Raw genomic sequence first — 18,142 nt, 5'->3', positions numbered from 1 at the left:
CCGGCCAGATATCTTTTGAGATTTGCCCTGCATGCTTTGTGAAGACCAAAATATGGAACATAACCGTAGTCGATTTTATGTCTGGTCATCCATATATAGGAGGATGGGGGAATGAACAGTGAAAACTCATATACTTGTCTTGTCGTATATGGTTTGCTACTATACTTGTCTTGTCGTATATTGTTTGCTTGGAGGTGCATTAAGTTGTGTTCTAAGTAGAAAGTTGGACTACTGAAACCTAGTCGAATATATTCCAGGATAGTCTTGTGGCAAACCGATATATTATCAGATGGACTTACCAAAATCGGGCGTCCCAAGGGCAACCATCCATATGCCAACTACTTTATTACTAGCACGACGCACCAGGTTCCTTAAGCTCGACCGATCTCAAGGGCCGATCAACCGTAAAGACCAGTCAACCTTGTCTTGAAGACCTTTGCAATGAGCAAGGGGTCAAGCACCTTGAAAGGCGAATCATTTGATTATCACATCCCCGAAATTTTGACTATCATCTCACCTTAACTTAAACTACAATCTCACCTGAACTCTATCTTCCACGTCAATCCGAGGTCTACATTTAACATCTCATATCAGTATTCATAAGCTCAACTCTCAGAAAGTGACTTACTTTAATAGAGTTTTTTTTAACACCAGATCGTTTGAGTTACCTGTAGGGGTGTCAATTCGGGTGGGTCGGGTCGGGTTGGGTCGGGTTGAGTTTTTTTTTTTTTTTAACCCAACCCGAACCCGACCCGAACCCGAGTTCAACCCAAAACACCTCAACCCGAACCCGAACCCGACCAACCCGATCAACCCGAACCCAACCCATATAACCCGAAAATCCGATTCAAAACGACTTTTTTGGACTATTTTCCCTATAATTCTTCACTTTTATCTCAATATTCCATCATTATCATACAAACATGATATTAATATACATAAAAATATTTAAATTTTTAAAATAAAATTTGATTTAACCCCAAAAAAATCCACAAAACCCTATATTTAAGTCAACCCGGGTCAACCCGAACCCAACCCGACCCAACCCGAGACTCTTTTACTCTCCAACCCTCCAACCCAAACCCGACCCGAACCCGAAAATGCCCAACCCGAACCCGATTTTTTTCGGGTCGACTCGGGTTGGGTCGTCAGGTCAGATTCATTTTTGACACCCCTAGTTACCTGGACAGTCTCCATAGGATATCCAATTAATTACAGAGTAACAATTTTACTATAATAAAAAAAAAAACCTCTTATCCTTTAATTATTTAACTATAAACTGACTTCATAATTATTCCCCTTCATACAAGTGTAAGACATTTCATGTGAACATAATCAAATTTTACTAATAGAAAAAAACCGTTGCCTGAACATTATAATCAAAGCTAGCTAGAAAACATGACAAAACCCACCACCAAGATAAGCTCAATAGAAGAAAACATCAGGCGCGCTTTACATTGAACACCTTATTCCAAGCTGAAGATTAGGAGTAACAAAATCTCAAACTTTGTTCGCTCTGATGATCTTCATATCCACACATAATAAGCAATAAATGAGTGCTCAGCATATATGACAGTTTCTCTCACGAAGCATACAAAGATGAAATCATCGTAGCATAAAATTGTCTCAGACATGATAAACATAAGTAATAGTAGAGCAACATCCAGGATATATATAAACATTTTTGTAATGCACTTGCAGGAACAGATATGAAGTCCTCATGCTAAGTTGATTGGTTCCTGCATCACAAACTGAAAGGCAAGTTAGGTTACAAGGCTGAAATTTGTCAGAAAAAAAAAACTCAGAATTTCATAGATAAAGCATAGTGAGAAGCAAAATAGAAAGGTGGTCAGTTATCGCTAAAAGTATACAAGTAGATTGTTTTCTCATTCATCCTGCTAAATTTCCCCAGTTGCTTGAGTAGAAGCTGATCTGACATTCAGTTGCTTGCTTGATTAGTAGCTAATGCATTCATAGGGATGTTACTAATTAAATAGTTAGAATTGATTTTTTGGTATTTTAAAATTTATTAGAGGGGAAAGATGTTTTTTATTATATAAAGTTGTAAACTGAAAAAAAAAAAACAAACGCAAACCAAATAAGGCCTTACGTTTTGGTTAAAAGATATTGAAGGCAAATATATAGCATTAGTAAAAATTAAATATTTAATTATCTAAACCATTTTTAATTGAGATTTTTCTATTATCATAAATCATAATATTCTTTATAACTTCATCACTAATCAATCCAATTTATTATTATAAAAGCTATTACTGGTCAATTTCTTATTAATTTTATCTTATTTGTTAGACCGATGGAATTCACATAAGATATTGTCCACTGACCTAAAGTCATAACCCCTCATTTCCATTGTGATTGGGTGCATGCCTACCTAGAGCAACTTATCATGAATTTTTACTAGGAGCTTCCTATCATTATTCCCATGGTCCGGGTCTCCCCACCTCCTTTGTTAAGTTTCCCTATACAGATACCACTTGTTGGACCGATAAATTTACATATCTACACAAGGATATGATATTATCCACTTTAGGCCTAAACCCTTATAAATTTATATTTGGACTTTACCCAAAATATCTCATACCAATAGGAATATCTTTCATCTTATAATCTCATTATCTTTTTCATATATTTTCAATATAGACTTTGATTGTAATTCCAACATTATTAATACCTTCTTTTGGTTAGATAATAGATGCAAATTATGTATAATACTCTTATAAAAAATTTTAACTCGTCACTTGTTATTATTCACCTGTTTATTATTAAACCAAATTTCATCTAATATCAATTCTACCTGCTCAAAATCTTTGATTTCTAAAATTTTTCTATAGAGATAAAAGTCTAGAAATAATTTACACCAAGAAGAGTTATCTTAACTATATATAATTAGTAAATATAACTAGTACTACCACGCAAAATAGAGATTTAGAACTGTGGTTGATCTAATCATTCGCTACACTCTCTATAGTTAAAAACTAGTAACAATTTAACATCATCCATGCCATTTTTACATTTATTGTATGATTAATCTTCTATCTAATAGTCTCCTTATCTGGCTTTGAATATACAAGAATAAATGTATTTAGAATAGTGATCTATCTAAATTGCAAGTCTAAAGCTTTTCTTGTTGCCTACTTTCACATGCCCAAGTGCTCGGTGAGGTCAAACCTAAATTTTGATTTGGTATCACTTTTATATCATCCCAGAACGACAATATTGAGCCAACATTAGCATGGGTCAACCCATTCCCACATAGTTTTGGGTCGGACTAAGTAGATTCCAGGTTATATCTGAAACTAATTTTGTTTAATTAAGACCTAGTTAACTCCCTAATGGGTAAAATTAGGATTATGTGGCATCTATAATTAATTCAATTTAGATGGAATTAGAGCCAAAATCAAATCTAACTAGGTTGCATAAGAAGTAAAAACAATGCCCACCGAATCATACACTATATGTAAATATACCTACTGTTGGTGCAATCGACCTCCAAGGTTTTAATGTCAGACAAATATGTTTAAGTATATTTAAATATGGAGCTTGATCTAGGGAAGCCGTAGTTGTAGGCTAGGCAAGGGAAATCCTAGTTGGAGGCTAGGCAAGAGAAATCTCAATATATCGTGGAAACCAAGTGGATAGGTTTGGAGGACTTGATCCCTGGGTAGCCGAATACTGAGTCTTGGTGAGTGAAGCCAGGTGGAGAAAACCCTAAGGGGTGGTAACCTTAGGTAATGAGAAATCTTGGAGGAGTGAACTCCAAGCAAGGTTGATCGGATGGTTTCCGGTCGACCGCGCGCGGTCGACCGGACCAGCGGATCTCGATAAATCTAGGTTTAGGTTTGCCATTGTATTCTGCATTATTATTGCTATTGGCTAATATAGTATTGCAGGAAAGGTCTTGTGGATCAGGCGATCAGACACTGAGCAAGCAAAGTCCAAACATATCTGGAGGACCATGTTTGGCAGGTAAGTTAAGGTAAACAACTGGAGGAGCAACAATGAGGTTGGGTTCCTAAAGAGAACAACCTAAGGTCGCTGATCCAATTGAAGAAACCGGGGAGGTTTTCAAGTTGAGATCAAGACAGTTCTACTGTCCTTTATATTGCTCATGCATTATAATATTATTATTGTGCTAACATCTATTTTGCAGGATTCTTTTCTGTCTAACACTATGTTGTAGGTCCGGCTGGATCGGTCGACCGAACAAGAAGAGATCAAAGCAATGTTCAGATCAGACTAGAACAGACCGAGTCCGATCAAGCCATGATCGGTCGACCGAATCGTAAGATCGATCGACCGAACCCTGATGACTCAGCACAAACAGCAACGATCAAGAGCAGAAGGAAACTATACTGATCGGTCGACCGAACCAGATGATCGGCCGACCGAACGATCAATATTAAATGCACAGTAAATGAGAATCTCAGCGAATCTCGACGAACAAGGAAGGAGCATGTTCGGTTGGCCAAACAAAGGGATCGGTCGACCAAACCCTTAATGGACATTTAATGCCGAAAATCAAATCAGCAATCGAATCTCAGCCAGGAAGGAAGGGAGCTGGTTCGGTCGACCGAACACAGGGATCGGCCGACCGAACATCGACGATCTTATAAATTGAAGCTCGAGATCTGAGGCTAATAATGCAATCTGTTGTGATTCAATTCTGTGCTAGTGCTGCTCGTGCGACTGCTCTACAATTCCTCTACACGTAAACAAGTGTCGACCAAGCTTTAACTCTTACATGCAGTCGGTATACTTTATTGTTTTTGTATTGCACTTAATCTTATATAAGATAGTAGGTTGTTACTATCTTATATCATTGTATTTTGTACGCATTACTTCTTTCCAAGGTTTTCGGGAAGAAGAATCTTAGTGGATTGCTCATCGGTGCGCGGGCCTTCGAGTAGGAGTCGACCTAGACTCCGAACGAAGTAAACAAACTTGTCTATTTACTTTCCGCTGTGCACGACTCTGATTTCAAAGCAAAAGAGAAGTTTTTAAAAAAGCGCGATATTCAACCCCCCCCCCCCCCCCCTATCGCACCCATTCGATCTATCACCTATTGTTTAAACTGTTTAATACCAGTTCAATTGGGGATTCTTCACAAAACTGCTCTTATTTGTGTGATCACATATTCCTAACATTCAATGCTAAGAGTCTCCGCATCTCGAATGAGCAATTTGGTCTCCCCACAAGGCATTCTCCATGTTTGTTCTGACTTCAGACCTTTGTCACACTTCACAACTCCTTTTCTTGAGCTTCATTGTCCACCATTACCATTTATATTTGCCTTCCCATTTAGCACCACATAGGGCCAATTTTGCTTGATAGTTAATATGGACAAGCAAAACGGCTAATTCTTTCATGCTAATTGGTTTCAATTTTGATCCAATGTTTTCGCTGTGCCCATCAGCACAAAACAAGTTTTAAACTATAAGCAAAATAAACAAAAACTGTAATCCACTAATACCGAAATTGTGGCTAGTGGCCAACCCTACAAATATATTCATCTTATCAATTTAATAGCTACTAGATTATCTTTTTTTGTAATCCAATACTCAGATCTGCAAAATATATGGCTAGTCATTCCACAATCTTATAAAGTTTCCTCTTTAACCAAAAAGGCATACAACTATTGCACAAGACTAGAAGTTCTTTCAATTTCAGCTACTCTTTATATTATTCATTGTGCATGTCTTCATCTAAGTATTTTTTTTTAATAACAGTTCCACAACATCTATGACATTTTGTAAAAATTTCATGTCTTTCATACCAAGTATTCTCACTTTGTTCGCATACATAAACGGTTAACTTCTGAGATAATAAGCAAACCTAAAACAAAAATTAGTTCGTTTTAACAAGGACAACTTTCCTTTTTTACTTTAGAACAGCAAAAGGGAAGATCCAATGCAAAATAGTACTAAAAAAAAATGAGCTACAGTTGGGGTTGTATGAATGGCTGGCGGCAAGAAGACCATCAATCAATGGGATTAAAACCTTACGACCACATGACACCTGTTCTAGACAAGGAAATGGGAGTACTAAAAGTGAGATATGAAATTGCTAATGGGCAACCATCTTTCCACCACTAATTTTCTTTGTTGATAGGACATCATTTAGTTATAAAAGGTACGGAAAATAATTAAAAAATAACACATGCAGCCTCAAGAGAAACGTACCCCGATGACAATAGAACGAGATAATCCTATCAAGCATTTCTGAAATGAGATACTAAGACTTAAACAGACAAGGTCATACTAAAACTAATAAATGTAGAGGAACAAGTCAATTTTTCAACAGAAGTAACTTACCAGCAAATCGATTTGCATGATGCATCATTGTATGATTTTTTAGGTATTTCCTTTCCCCTTCAGGTCCGACTGCCGATAACCTTCGCCATAGTAGAGCTGCAGACGGCCGTCGAACCCAGCTGGAAATTGATTATCTGCATTGCTAGGAGCAGTAGCGGAACCTGCCCCAGCACCGAAGAAGAACTGGAGGTTCGATCCGTCAACCGTGGAAGAGAGCCTCTGTAGGTGGTTTTGACTGTGGTTGTGCTGCTGAGGCAACTGAACTGGTGAATTGGACTGAAGGGTCCCCCTGTTGAAACCCACAAGGCCGGAAGACGAAGTTGAAAAGTTATGGTTGTAGTCCCCTGTCGCTGCCACCGCCGAGACGTGGAAGTAATGGTCCTGCAAGAAAGAGAACTGTTGCATCTCTTGATGGTCGCCGGCACCTGCAATGTTAAAAGGCAGCATTCCCATGGAAGAGCTGTTTCCTAAGTGAGATTGGTTGGAAAACCCAGAAGGCAACTGGTGACTCTTTTGAGACTGGGGAAAGAGAGCAGCATTGCCAAAGTAATCAGCCGTTGAGATTTGCTTCTGAATGCAATTGTGCCTGGAATGATCGCCGTCTGTGGCGACAACGGTCACGTTATTGTTGACCCCATTGCTGCTGCCACCGCCGGTGAGAAGCTCCGTGAAAGAGGCCTGGGGGTTCATGTCCTGTTGGGCGGAAACAACAATGTGGCTGCCATCATCTCTATCTTTTTCTTTATCTTTGGCGGCTCGCTCTCGAGCTCGTTCTCGGGCCATGATGCGGTTCTCGGAGCGAGAGAGTGACAAGACCGAGCCTTTGCTGGTGTCCGAGGTACTGCTGCATCCAGATTTGGTGGACGGATGCTGCTGCTGCTGTTGGCAGTGGTTGTAGCTCAGCTCTACTTCCGGATCCGTCTTCATGGCGTCTTCCCCGTCGGGAAGAGGCAGCTTCAGGAACGCCTCGAGGGGAGGCAGCTCATTGATAGCGACTCCTGCTGCTTTAATTAGCCACTCGATAGCCTTGCTCGGCTGGTCGTAACCGAGGCGGTCTTGGAGGTCATAGAACTGGATGGCAGTGGAGACGGAGAGGCGCACTCGCCTATCCCGGAGGCCCTTCGCCGTGTAGACCTTGCTGTGCCGATCCTTCCCGCCGGATGCGCGCGAGACGCGGAAAATCCTCGACGACGGATGTTGCTGCCAGGGAGGGATGCAGCTAGCATCGACTCCTCTTACCTTCTTCTCGCCGTCCTCCTCGTCCTCGTCCTGGTGCTCCTTGCGCCGCCCTATCTTGGCTGCTAGGTTTCCGTTACCCGCCGCCACCACCCGTGTCCTCTTACAGCCTTGGTTATTCTCCTCCACTTCCATCTTCTTCTAGTGCCTTTACTGCCTTCCCGACCTCTCCTTTTTATCTTTACCACTTATCTCCTTTCTGGAAAGCTGTGGGCGACTGAGGGAAGCTGCGTCAACTCTAGGTCCTATATGTTTTCTGAGAGTCAGCGGAAGGCTGTCATTTAGCAATTAGCATTGGTGCTGTGGTTCACGGTCGCAGTAATACTTGTAAGAAAAAGAAACGGAGTGAAAAGGGGAGACCTTTGGACGCTCGAGATGGCACTAGTATCCGGCGATCAGCTGTTCTCCGCCTTCTTCTCTCTCTTCCTGTAGCTTGCGTTCGCCAGGCGGCCAGAAATCAGCGTTGCCGCCTGCAACACAGCAGCAGCTACACAGGCTGCAAGTAGGGCAGTGTGAATTCTGTGAGCATAGACATAAAAAGACGAACAAACGGCAGCAGCAACCTTTAATTCTACCAGCAGCTTTAAAGCAAAAGAGCAAGCGATCAACGCAAAGCTAATAAAAAAAAAAAACAAAAACTCACAACAGAATCTGGCTGTTGAAAAATCTCAGCAATTGACTCTTCGGTATCAATTACGCATCAAAATTCTTTTCTTTTCCTCCAAGGAAAATTTTACCTCCTTCTGATCTAATGCTGCTGCGCGCAAAACCCTCCAGATCTACCACGGACCACGGAATCCCTCTCTCAAACTCGCTCCTTACTCCCAATTCGAAGCAGCCAAGCTCGGATCGACATGCATTCCTCCCGATTGCACTCCGGACTGCTCCTTCCACAAATGCCGCCTTATACTTCCTCTGAACGAGACCAAAACCGTCCTTTCCCAGGCCGCTACACCCGCTTTAGACAGGAATCCTCCATTTCGTACCTCGATCTCCTCCTCTCCGCAACATCCTCTGTGCCCAAGAAACGCGACTGCGACTGAGTTAAAGGAAGGTATACTGAGGATCTAAGCTCGCAAAGTCGTAGGTGCCGTCTGGAATCGGGCTTCTTTCCTCGCTAAATCCTAGTTTAATCCACCCGAGAAAAGCGACGAGGGAAGGCGATCGATTGGCGGGGGCTCGCGTTCCGAAACCCTAGTTGTTCCCATCCCAGCAATGCCCGAGCTTATCGGGAAATCAGGCAAACCACTTCGTCATTTTATACGGCGAACCCCCCACCTTCCTGTTCACCTCCCGCCCCTCCCCAGGACACCACCCACGCTCTACTCCACTCTCCTCCCGCCACGCCGGCAAACTCCCATACGCGCTTGCTCTCCATTGGTCCAACGCTTCCCTCCGCGCCTCCTTCCCGACAGCAGGGAACCCCCCATATTACGAAACTACCCTTCCCCAGGTACTTCCACGACTCCCTTCACGCGCTCCAGGACACCTCTTCGAGGGTCCACTGCCTTACACATTAATATCGCAGGTAGAGATCGGGTACAAAACTTCGAGTAAACAACAATATTCCGCTACACGGTTGCATATAAATACAATTACAAGCAGAGAAACATAATTAATAAGGGCTTGTGCGTTAAACTACCGAAGAATATTACGTTAGAAAGTACGGCAATGTTAATTTACTGAATTGCGTGATAAGTTTCCTTGCCTCATCTATTTGCACAGTTCGTATATTTATAATTGTTTGCTCTAATATATATGTTGAAATTAATTTTCAACGGATAAAAAATATTTTATTGGTGTCTGTACTAGACCTGACCATGATTCGAAATCGTCGATTCAACGGCTCCAGGCAGGTCGACCCTTAACCTTAACCGCCCAAGACGGTTACGGTTCACGGTTCAGAATCGTCGGTTCACGGTTCGTCACAGTTCGCTACGGTTCAAGATTAATATGTTAAAAAAAATTAAAAATTAAAAATTAAACATTAAACATTAAAAATTAGAAATTAAAATTTATTGAAAAAAGGGTTTACACTTATTTAAGCTGCCTACGTATCCCTTTAGGGGAATCAAAGTCCACGTAGTTTTTTTAAATTTTTATCCTTTTACATTTTCATTCACTTCCATTTCCTGTTCATGTCGTATTTGTTCCTTCAGTATCAAAATCTTCAACTTCGTCATCTGAAAATTGCATTCCTTGGATTCTTTTCTCCGCTCTGATCCAATTGTCCAGTAATGCTTGGGCTTCCAATGAGTCGGGAGACAAAATTGATCGTCGTTCATCTAATATGTTGCCACCGACACTGAACGTCTGCTCCACAGCAACAGTTGACATTGGACAAGCTAAAATTTCTTTTGCGATCACGGAGAGAACGGGAAAGCTTTGAACCTTCTGTGACCACCACTTTAAGATATCGAAGTTTTCGCTATCTGCTTTATTAAAATAAAAAAAAGTCATAAAATAATTCTCAAGTTCCTGTGTGGAACTTGAGGATCCTCGTGGACGTTTTGTCAGTTCTTTTAATAAGATTTGTGTTTTTATAAGTTTTAAATTACTACTAGTAGTTTGTTGTATTTCAGAAATATTAATTTGTGTTCCATATTTTGCATAATATTGATTATAAATATCATATAAATAAATTCTAACATTATATATAATATTAACTAGATCAGGGAAGAAGAATCTTTAATTGGAATTAAACCGTCATAATATAAAGTTAACATTTCTGGTAAAACTTCTAATTTAAATCTAGGATCTAAAGCAAATGCAATTAAATAAATTTCAGAAATTAAATAAAAATATTTTTCCTATTTAGTTTTCATTGCTAAGATGCAAGGAGATAAAGATTCATTATTAATATGTTCATTTAAAACTAATACTATATTAGAAAATTTTTCTAAAACTAATTGAGCAGTGGGATAATAAACACCGAAAAGTTGTTCGGTTGCATCATTAAATAGTTTTAAAATTTCACAAAAACTACTACAAATATTCCATTGTTGTGAAAATAAATATATATTAGTATTAGTGCTTTGTCCAAAAAATGAACATAATAATTCTTTATATTGAAATGAATCTTGTAATAATTAGTATGTTGAATTCCAACGTGTTGGTACATCATGTGGAAATTTTTTAAGTCTCATTCCATTAATTTTACAAAACCTACCCCATTGTTTCATTATAGATGGATGAGACCATAAATAAGAAATTGCAATTCTAATTGGTTTAATATAACTTTCTAAAATTTTTAAACCATCTTGAACACATAAATTTAAAACATGGCATACACAACGAATATGAAAAAATAAACCTCCAATAATAGGTTGACAAACAAATTTTAGATCATCTATATAAGCGGTATTGGAACTAGCACTATCTAATGATATTGAAAATATTTTATGAGTTAAACCATATACTTCTAAAATTAAACATAATAATTGTGCGATATTATGAGCATTATGTGATTCATCAAAAACTCTATAAGCTAATAATCTTTTTTGGAGGTTCCAAGAGTTATCGATCCAATGGCAAGTCACACCCATATACGAATGTGTTTGCCAATGATCACTCCAAATATCAGAACATAAAGAAACTTTATTATCTAATTTACTAAATTCATCAATTAAATTCTTTTTTCCTTGTTTTACTAATTTTTTAATTGTACGAGTAAGTGTAGTCCTAGAAACACGTTTAGCACATGGATTAAGAGATTCTTTACAAAAATCTTCAAATGTGCATTTAGATCCAAAATTAAAAGAAAGATGCTCTACGGAAACAAATTTAGCTAATGATTCTCTTAATTTATTATCTGAATATAAAAATAAACCGGAATCGGTACTACCACTAGTTGAAGAAAATCTTGATAATTGTGTTTGAGAACAGTCGAGTCCATATTTCGTCGGGTGCTTCGTTTCTACATGTCGTTTCAATGACCCATAGGCACCGCCGGCTTAGAATTTGTAGGAAGCATTGCAGTGTTTACATTTTGCACGTATTTCTCCCGACGGAAGAGTGACCTTCTCAAAATGTTTAGTGAAAATAGAAGACTTTAGAGGAGGAAGTTCCCGAACCTTAGAAATAATTGCATCGGTACTTCCTTGTGTTTTGGGTGTCGGATTCAGAAGATGCTCGATCTCATCATCGGTGGATTGAATGTTGGGGTTCTCCTCCCGCGGATTCATTATTTGCTTTCCCTTCCGAGCTCGAGATGATGCACCTCCGCGACCTCCTTCCATTGTAATTGAAAATTGTAAATGAAAGCGTGTAGAGATTAGAGAATACGAAAATGAGATTAAGAGTAGAGAAGATGTGTGTGAAAAATGATGAAATGAGCTATCTATTTATAGAGTTTTGATAGTAACGGGTACTAAATCATAGCTATTGATCAAAAAACAGTCAAATGATCCTAACGTTGAAAAAAAAATACCCAAAAAACCCTCCCAACGGCTACGAACCGCCGGTTAACCGGCGGTTCTAACGGCTATGAACCGCCGGTTAACCGGCAGTTCAAGCCGTTTAAAGAAAAAAAAAAATTTGCGGCTGAACCGCCGGTTCAACCCGTCGGTTAACCGGTGGTTCATCGATTTTATAGCCAATGAACCGGAACCTGTCCGACAAGTTGTTGGGCCGGTTTCGGTTCGACCCGGCGAATCGGGTCAACGGGCAATCGGCCCGTTGACCCGGTTACGGGCCCGGGCCGGGTCCGAGCCAGACCCCGCCCGGTGTCGAGTCTAGTCTGTACTTGTAAAATATCTTCTATAATTTATCTATCTTTTTCTTATCTAAGGTGATGATATTGAATCGTTCGGGATCAACGATATCATCTTGCTCCTCCGATTATTACTCATTTTATGTATGTAAATTTTAAAATATCCAAATTTTATGATAAGTTTCCAAAATATCTCTCTTTTCTTTCCAGGTGGATTAACCTATTTCATGAACATAGAAATTTATGACAATATGCTCTCAAAACCTCTGTAATATATTTATACCTTTAGATTTAAATTCAATAACTTAATTTGAGAATAATATTTCTCTTAATTTATACTAATTTAGATATGAGAGTATATATTAAAATGTTTTTTAAGAGTAAACTATTTTTCTAATTGAGAGAATCCTAGGATCTGTTGATGATATTAGTAAGTGAGTAATTATCTTAAGCCTTATATTGAACTTATTATAAATTAGATTGAGTCTTTACTAGTTTTAAAATTCACTGTTTTTTAAATTATGCTATCAAATTAGAGTTAATTAAATATATTAAGGAGGCTTTTAGATTTGAAAAAATTTTAAAATTCTCTAAATCTATCGGTCAATTTCGAATAAAATTGACTAATAGACCTAAAGAAGAAGAGGGAGTATTTTGTAAATCCATATGCAATTTGAGTATTTTGAAATTTGGATGTGTTAAATAGATAATAATTGTATAATTGTGTTAAATAGATAATAATGAAAAATTATAAATCTAATTAACCTCATTGACTAGCTCTGGGGTAATTACTCCGGTCTAATAAAATTTTTTTACCGGTCACTAGGATAAATAGATAATAATGAAACTTGCTCATGTTGTTTAAAAAATCATAAGTAAATTTTCATTATTATTAGGGCATCTTCAACAATATGAGGATTTTTGGCTTTATTTATGGCTCCATCAAAAATAAAGAAAGAGATTAAGAAGCTGGGTTCAAACAAATCAAACCGAGCTACTTAATATTTTTTATGGCATATAGGAACAAGAAATCTAAAAAAAATAAGAAAAAAACTCTATTAAAGACGTCCTTAAGATTTATGAGTATAATTATATGGTGAAAATTATTAGACCCCATGGTGTTTTGATGTGATCAACCAAGTTTGTTAGGTCCTACTTTGTGTTTGATCCCTGTATTTGAGTGTGCAGGAGCTTAGGAGCGCAGGAAGTCGAGCGGAAGACGTAGCTAGCGAGAAGGACGGCACGGGAAGGGAGTCGACGGGCTCGGTGCGTCCGAAGGATGAGAGAGCTGTGGAAGAGTACACCGGTGGGCGAGAAGAACGTGCGCGGCATTCGAGGGACTTTAAGCCGGGGAGGAAGACTGCTCGAGGAGAAGGTCGGAAATTGGGTTCGGGTGAGCCCTATTTCGGTTGGCCGCAATCACCCAAACAAACGAAGCCTCGGAAGTCAAAGCAAAGAAGAAACGGAGCTGAGAAGATTGCTCGAAGCGCCTTCAACCAATGTTGAAGGCGCCTCAAGCTGAGGCACCTCGCGCCTCAGTCTGAGACGCCTCAAGCACTGAGGCGCCTCAGACTTGTTTTGAGGCACCTTTAGCCTGGTCAAAATTGATCGTTCACAGTGGATAGAGTTTTATCCGCTACACCGAGTTGGAGGCGCCTTGAACCTGGTTGGAGGCGCCTTGGACCCTCGGGATAGACTTTCTAGGAGCTATATAAAGGCCCCTGAAGCTAGGAAATAACCATCAACTCTGTAACCAACTCTGTATTCATTCCTAGCAACTAGTGAGCGCTCTAAGTGTGTAAAAAAGGCTTCTCCGCCTACAGTGAAGGAGACTCTGCTAGTACGATTTTCGACCGCCTTGGATTAACAACCCCCTGGGTTGTAACCAAGTTAAAAGTCTGTCTCTCTTCTATTTCTGCTATTTATTTTATTGTTGCTATCTGTTTGAGTTGAAAGATGAGGAGGGTATAGTTTTTATTTTTTTTTCAGGCAATTCACCCCCCTCTTGCTGGCCTCCGCTGCACCAACAATTGGTATCAGAGCCAGACCACCTCAGAAGGACTAACCGCCGACTGAAGCACAATGATCAAAACAATGGCTGGAGCGAATATTCATCTCCCGAAGTTTGACGGAGACTTCGCGACGTGGAAACGCCGGATGGAGGTATTTTTCAAGACAGAATTTGATATTTGCTTAATTATGAAATATGGCTATGCAGTTCCAAAAGATAAAGAAGAAAACACGTGGAGCAAGAAGGAGCAAGCCGATTTTGTCGCCAACGGAAAGACAGAGTTCCACCTGCTTAGCGTGCTGCCACCACAAGAGGTAAGTTGAATCGGAAGCTATGACTCTGCGAAAGACCTCTAGGAAAAATTTCTGGAGCTTCACGAAGGTACCTCGGAAGCTAATCTAGCGAGGCGCGACATCCTCCGAACCCAGTTAACGAACCTTCGGATGAACAACGACGAGAAGGTAGCGCAACTCCAAGCAAGGATTAAGGAGTTAATAACTCAACTAAGCAACCTTGAAGAAGAAGTAACGAACCGGGACTCAATCCGGTACGTGCTCAACGCCTTCCCCAGAACTCCAGAGTGGGCCTCCTTAGTAGATGCGTACTACATCTCTAAGGACTTCGAGGTAAGTACTTTAGAAAATTTGTTTTCTACATTTGAACTTCACGAATCTCAGATTGCAGAGCCCAATAAAGTGGAGAAAGCAAGTCAGAACATTGCCTTGAAGGCAAGAACAAACGATTCTGACTCTGAAGCCTCGATCGACGAATCCGAAGTTGCATTAATGGTAAGACGATTTAATAAATTTTTTAAATTTAACAAATTTAGATCGCAGAGGCATGAGCGAAAAAGAAGAACGGTTCATTGCTACAACTGTAACGAAGAAGGGCACATCAAGGATGACTGCCCGAAATTAAAGAGCAAGCAGAAAGAAAAGAAAAAGGTAAAGTACAAGAAGCCAGAATCCTCCAAGCACAAGAACCTGAAGGCCACTTGGTCAGATTCATCGTCTTTCGAATCAGACGTTGAAGCCTTCTCGGGGTTAGCGCTAATGGCTAACCATCAGATGGAAGAAGAGTCAAGCTCAGAGATGAGCATAGATGAAGGGGAAGGAACATCAGAAGAGGAAAGCTGCAGTGAAGGGGGAGCCTCACCAAGTCAGGTAAGTAAGGTACGTAATCTAACCCCGACTCAGTTTTTTCTCTTTATTAAAGCCCTTTCTAAAGAGTTAGATAAATTAGAAAAGGAAAATGAACATTTGAAATTAAACCTAGCAAAAGCATGTCCATTAGATATGTATGATAATCTAAAATTAGAAAATAAAAAATTAAAAGTTGAAATTGAGAAATTGAAGAATAATGATGCATGCTTAAATAAATTTCTAAAATCAAAATTAAGAATTTATGGAAAATTGAATTGATATATTAGAAAACATCAGGGACAACTTAAGAAAGTCCCCAGAAATTATGTACCCCCTAAGTTTTTGAATAATTCAGTAGGAAGGAACCTCTATTGGGTTCCGAAATCTGTGCTAAATTAATTTTCTTTTAATTAAGGCTTTCAGAAGAAAAATTAAACGTTAAAATTTCTTTATGAAGCTTTGTTTAAGAAAGTGGTTGTTGCTCCAATAACCAAGAAGGTCTAGTACCTCGCCACGACCTGGAAGCTGAAATATTGAAATAAAATGTTTAATTAACTCTCTGAAAAAACATTAAACTAGAATTAAATAATGCTTTGAAAGTTTTTCAAATATTTTTGAAAAAAATTGACTTATAAATTATTTTGAAAATTCAGTTTACTTAGAATTTTTTTTTGGAAAATTCTAAAAGTTAATTATTTTGAAAAATTCTAAAAATTCAGTTTACTTAGAATTTTTTTTTGAAAATTCTTAAAATTAATTTTGACTTAGAAATTATTTTGAAAAATTCTAAAAATTCAGTTTACTTAGAATTTCTTTTTTAAAAAATTCTAAAAATCCATTTTTGCTTAGATATTTTTTAAAATCATTTTCTCTTATTATTACCCCGTTTTTGCTGTGATCAAAGGGGGAGAGAGAAGTACAAGTTTAGGGGGAGAGATTTTTTAAAATTTAAAATATTTTTGAAAAATTATGGTTAACTCTTAATTAAATAGTTGCAATTTTATTTATTGCAAAATTATGCTTAACATCTTAGTTTAGTAATTTTATTTAAAAATTACTACTTGTCTATTTTAACTCTAACTTGAACTTGGGTCGATGCACATCAAAAAGGGAGAGATTGTTGGACCCCATGGTGTTTTGATGTGATCAACCAAGTTGGTTAGGTCCTGCTTTGTGTTTGATCCTTGTGTCTGAGTGTGCAGGAGCTTAGGAGCGCAGAAAGTCGAGCGGAAGACGCAGCTAGCGAGAAGGACGACACGGGAAGGGAGCCAACGGGCTCGGTGCGTCCGAAGGACGAGAGAGATACGGAAGAGTACACCGGTGGGCGAGAAGAACGTATGCGACGTTCAAGAGACGTTAAGCCGGGGAGGAAGACTGCTCGAGGAGAATGTCGGAAATTGGGTTCGGGTGAGCCCTATTTCGGTTGGCCGCAATCACCCAAACAAACGGAGCCTCGGAAGTCAAAGAAAAGAATAAACGGAGCTGAGAAGACTGCTCGAGGCGCCTTCAACCAATGTTGAAGGCGCCTCAAGCACTGAGGCGCCTCAGACTTGCTTTGAGGCACCTTCAGCCTGGTCAAAATTGACCGTTCGCAGCGGATAGAATTCTATCCGCTACACCGAGTTAGAGGCGCCTTGAACCTGGTTGGAGGCGCCTTGGACCCTCGGGATAGACTTTCTAGGAGCTATATAAAGGCTCTTGAAGCTAGGAAATAACCATCAACTCTGTAACCAACTCTGTATTCATTCCTAGCAACTAGTGAGCGCTCTAAGTGTGTAAAAAAGGCTTCTCCGCTTACAGTGAAGGAGACTCTGCTAGTATAATTTCCGACCGCCTTGAATTAACAACCCCCTGGGTTGTAACCAAGTTAAAAGTCTGTCTCTCTTCTATTTCTGCTATTTATTTTATTGTTGCTATTTGTTTGAGTTGAAAGACGAGGAGGGTATAGTTTTTATTTTTTTTTCAGGCAATTCACCCCCCTCTTGTCGGCCTCCGCTGCACCAACAAAAAGTAGTATAATCAGTTAAGAGAGTTAAAATTCTCAATCTATCGATGTGAATTGTTATGTTGGGTGTCAGCAGTAACACTATTGAGGTTGCTGTTTTGTGGCATGCACTTTTTTTATATTAGATATTCAAATATTATAATTCTATTAAGATGGTCCAACTCCATATTTCACTCATCATGTAAATTCAGGAAGCATGACAATCCCCTGATATGATCCCTATGCATCACCAGAAATTCAATTATCATTGATCCTGTTTGAAATTAGGGAAGCACACTGGGTAGATGACTCTGTTATTGACTGGGCGAAGACTCCTAGCTTAAAAAAATGACTCCAAGCGATCCTACGTGTCAAAAGAAATATCAATAATCGAGCCAGGGATGGTGTAGGATCATAAAGTCACTAGAAGGGGGTGAATATCGATCATGGAAAATCGAGGGTTAAAAACAATTACGTAGTGGAATAAAGAAAATATAAAACAAGCGCTAACACAAGTATTTTTTATTTGGTTTGGAACTTTCGACGACTTCTACTCCAAGACCCGTATTCATTGAGTGCTTTCATTGGGCAATCGACTAATAGTTTGAATGATTACAAAATTTAAGTACAAGAACTATAAAAAAATATTACTGGCAACAGAGAAAATATATAGATCTTGATCATCGGTTGTCGGATGAGCTTTACAGCATCATATGAGCTTTTCTA

At 39.1% G+C, this 18,142-nt stretch overlaps 1 protein-coding gene across 6 annotated transcripts; it reads right to left on the bottom strand.

Moving 5' to 3' along the window:
• Positions 1 to 1,490: 1,490 nt before the first annotated feature.
• On the bottom strand, positions 1,491 to 8,804 carry LOC122056251 (transcription factor TCP24-like). 6 transcript variants are annotated; one of them, XR_006133079.1, is made up of 5 exons: positions 8,212 to 8,795; positions 7,929 to 8,064; positions 6,333 to 7,824; positions 6,201 to 6,239; positions 1,491 to 1,751 (listed from the first exon to the last, which is right to left on the bottom strand). XR_006133079.1 is itself a non-coding variant. In XM_042618118.1 (4 exons), the coding sequence occupies exon 3, from the start codon at positions 7,701 to 7,703 to the stop codon at positions 6,372 to 6,374; it is 1,332 nt and encodes a 443-aa protein (XP_042474052.1). In that variant the 5' UTR covers positions 7,704 to 7,824; positions 7,929 to 8,064; positions 8,212 to 8,804; the 3' UTR covers positions 1,491 to 1,751; positions 6,333 to 6,371. The 6 variants fall into 6 exon arrangements, 5 of the variants coding, with proteins under 5 accessions (XP_042474052.1, XP_042474053.1, XP_042474051.1 ...); XM_042618118.1 differs by lacking the exon at positions 6,201 to 6,239 and having other exon boundaries at positions 8,212 to 8,804; XM_042618119.1 differs by lacking the exon at positions 6,201 to 6,239 and having other exon boundaries at positions 8,306 to 8,804.
• Positions 8,805 to 18,142: the final 9,338 nt, after the last annotated feature.

Source organism: Zingiber officinale, chromosome 3B, assembly GCF_018446385.1.
Source record: "Zingiber officinale cultivar Zhangliang chromosome 3B, Zo_v1.1, whole genome shotgun sequence".
In the NCBI taxonomy this organism is placed as follows: domain Eukaryota; kingdom Viridiplantae; phylum Streptophyta; class Magnoliopsida; order Zingiberales; family Zingiberaceae; genus Zingiber; species Zingiber officinale.
The sequence above is the reverse complement of the archived record's forward strand: the minus strand, read 5'-3'. Positions and strand labels throughout refer to the sequence as shown.

Bases quoted from the DNA above. Each gene is read 5' to 3' on its own strand.
- LOC122056251 (XM_042618118.1), bottom strand. From the start codon at position 7,703: ATGGAAGTGGAGGAGAATAACCAAGGCTGTAAGAGGACACGGGTGGTG.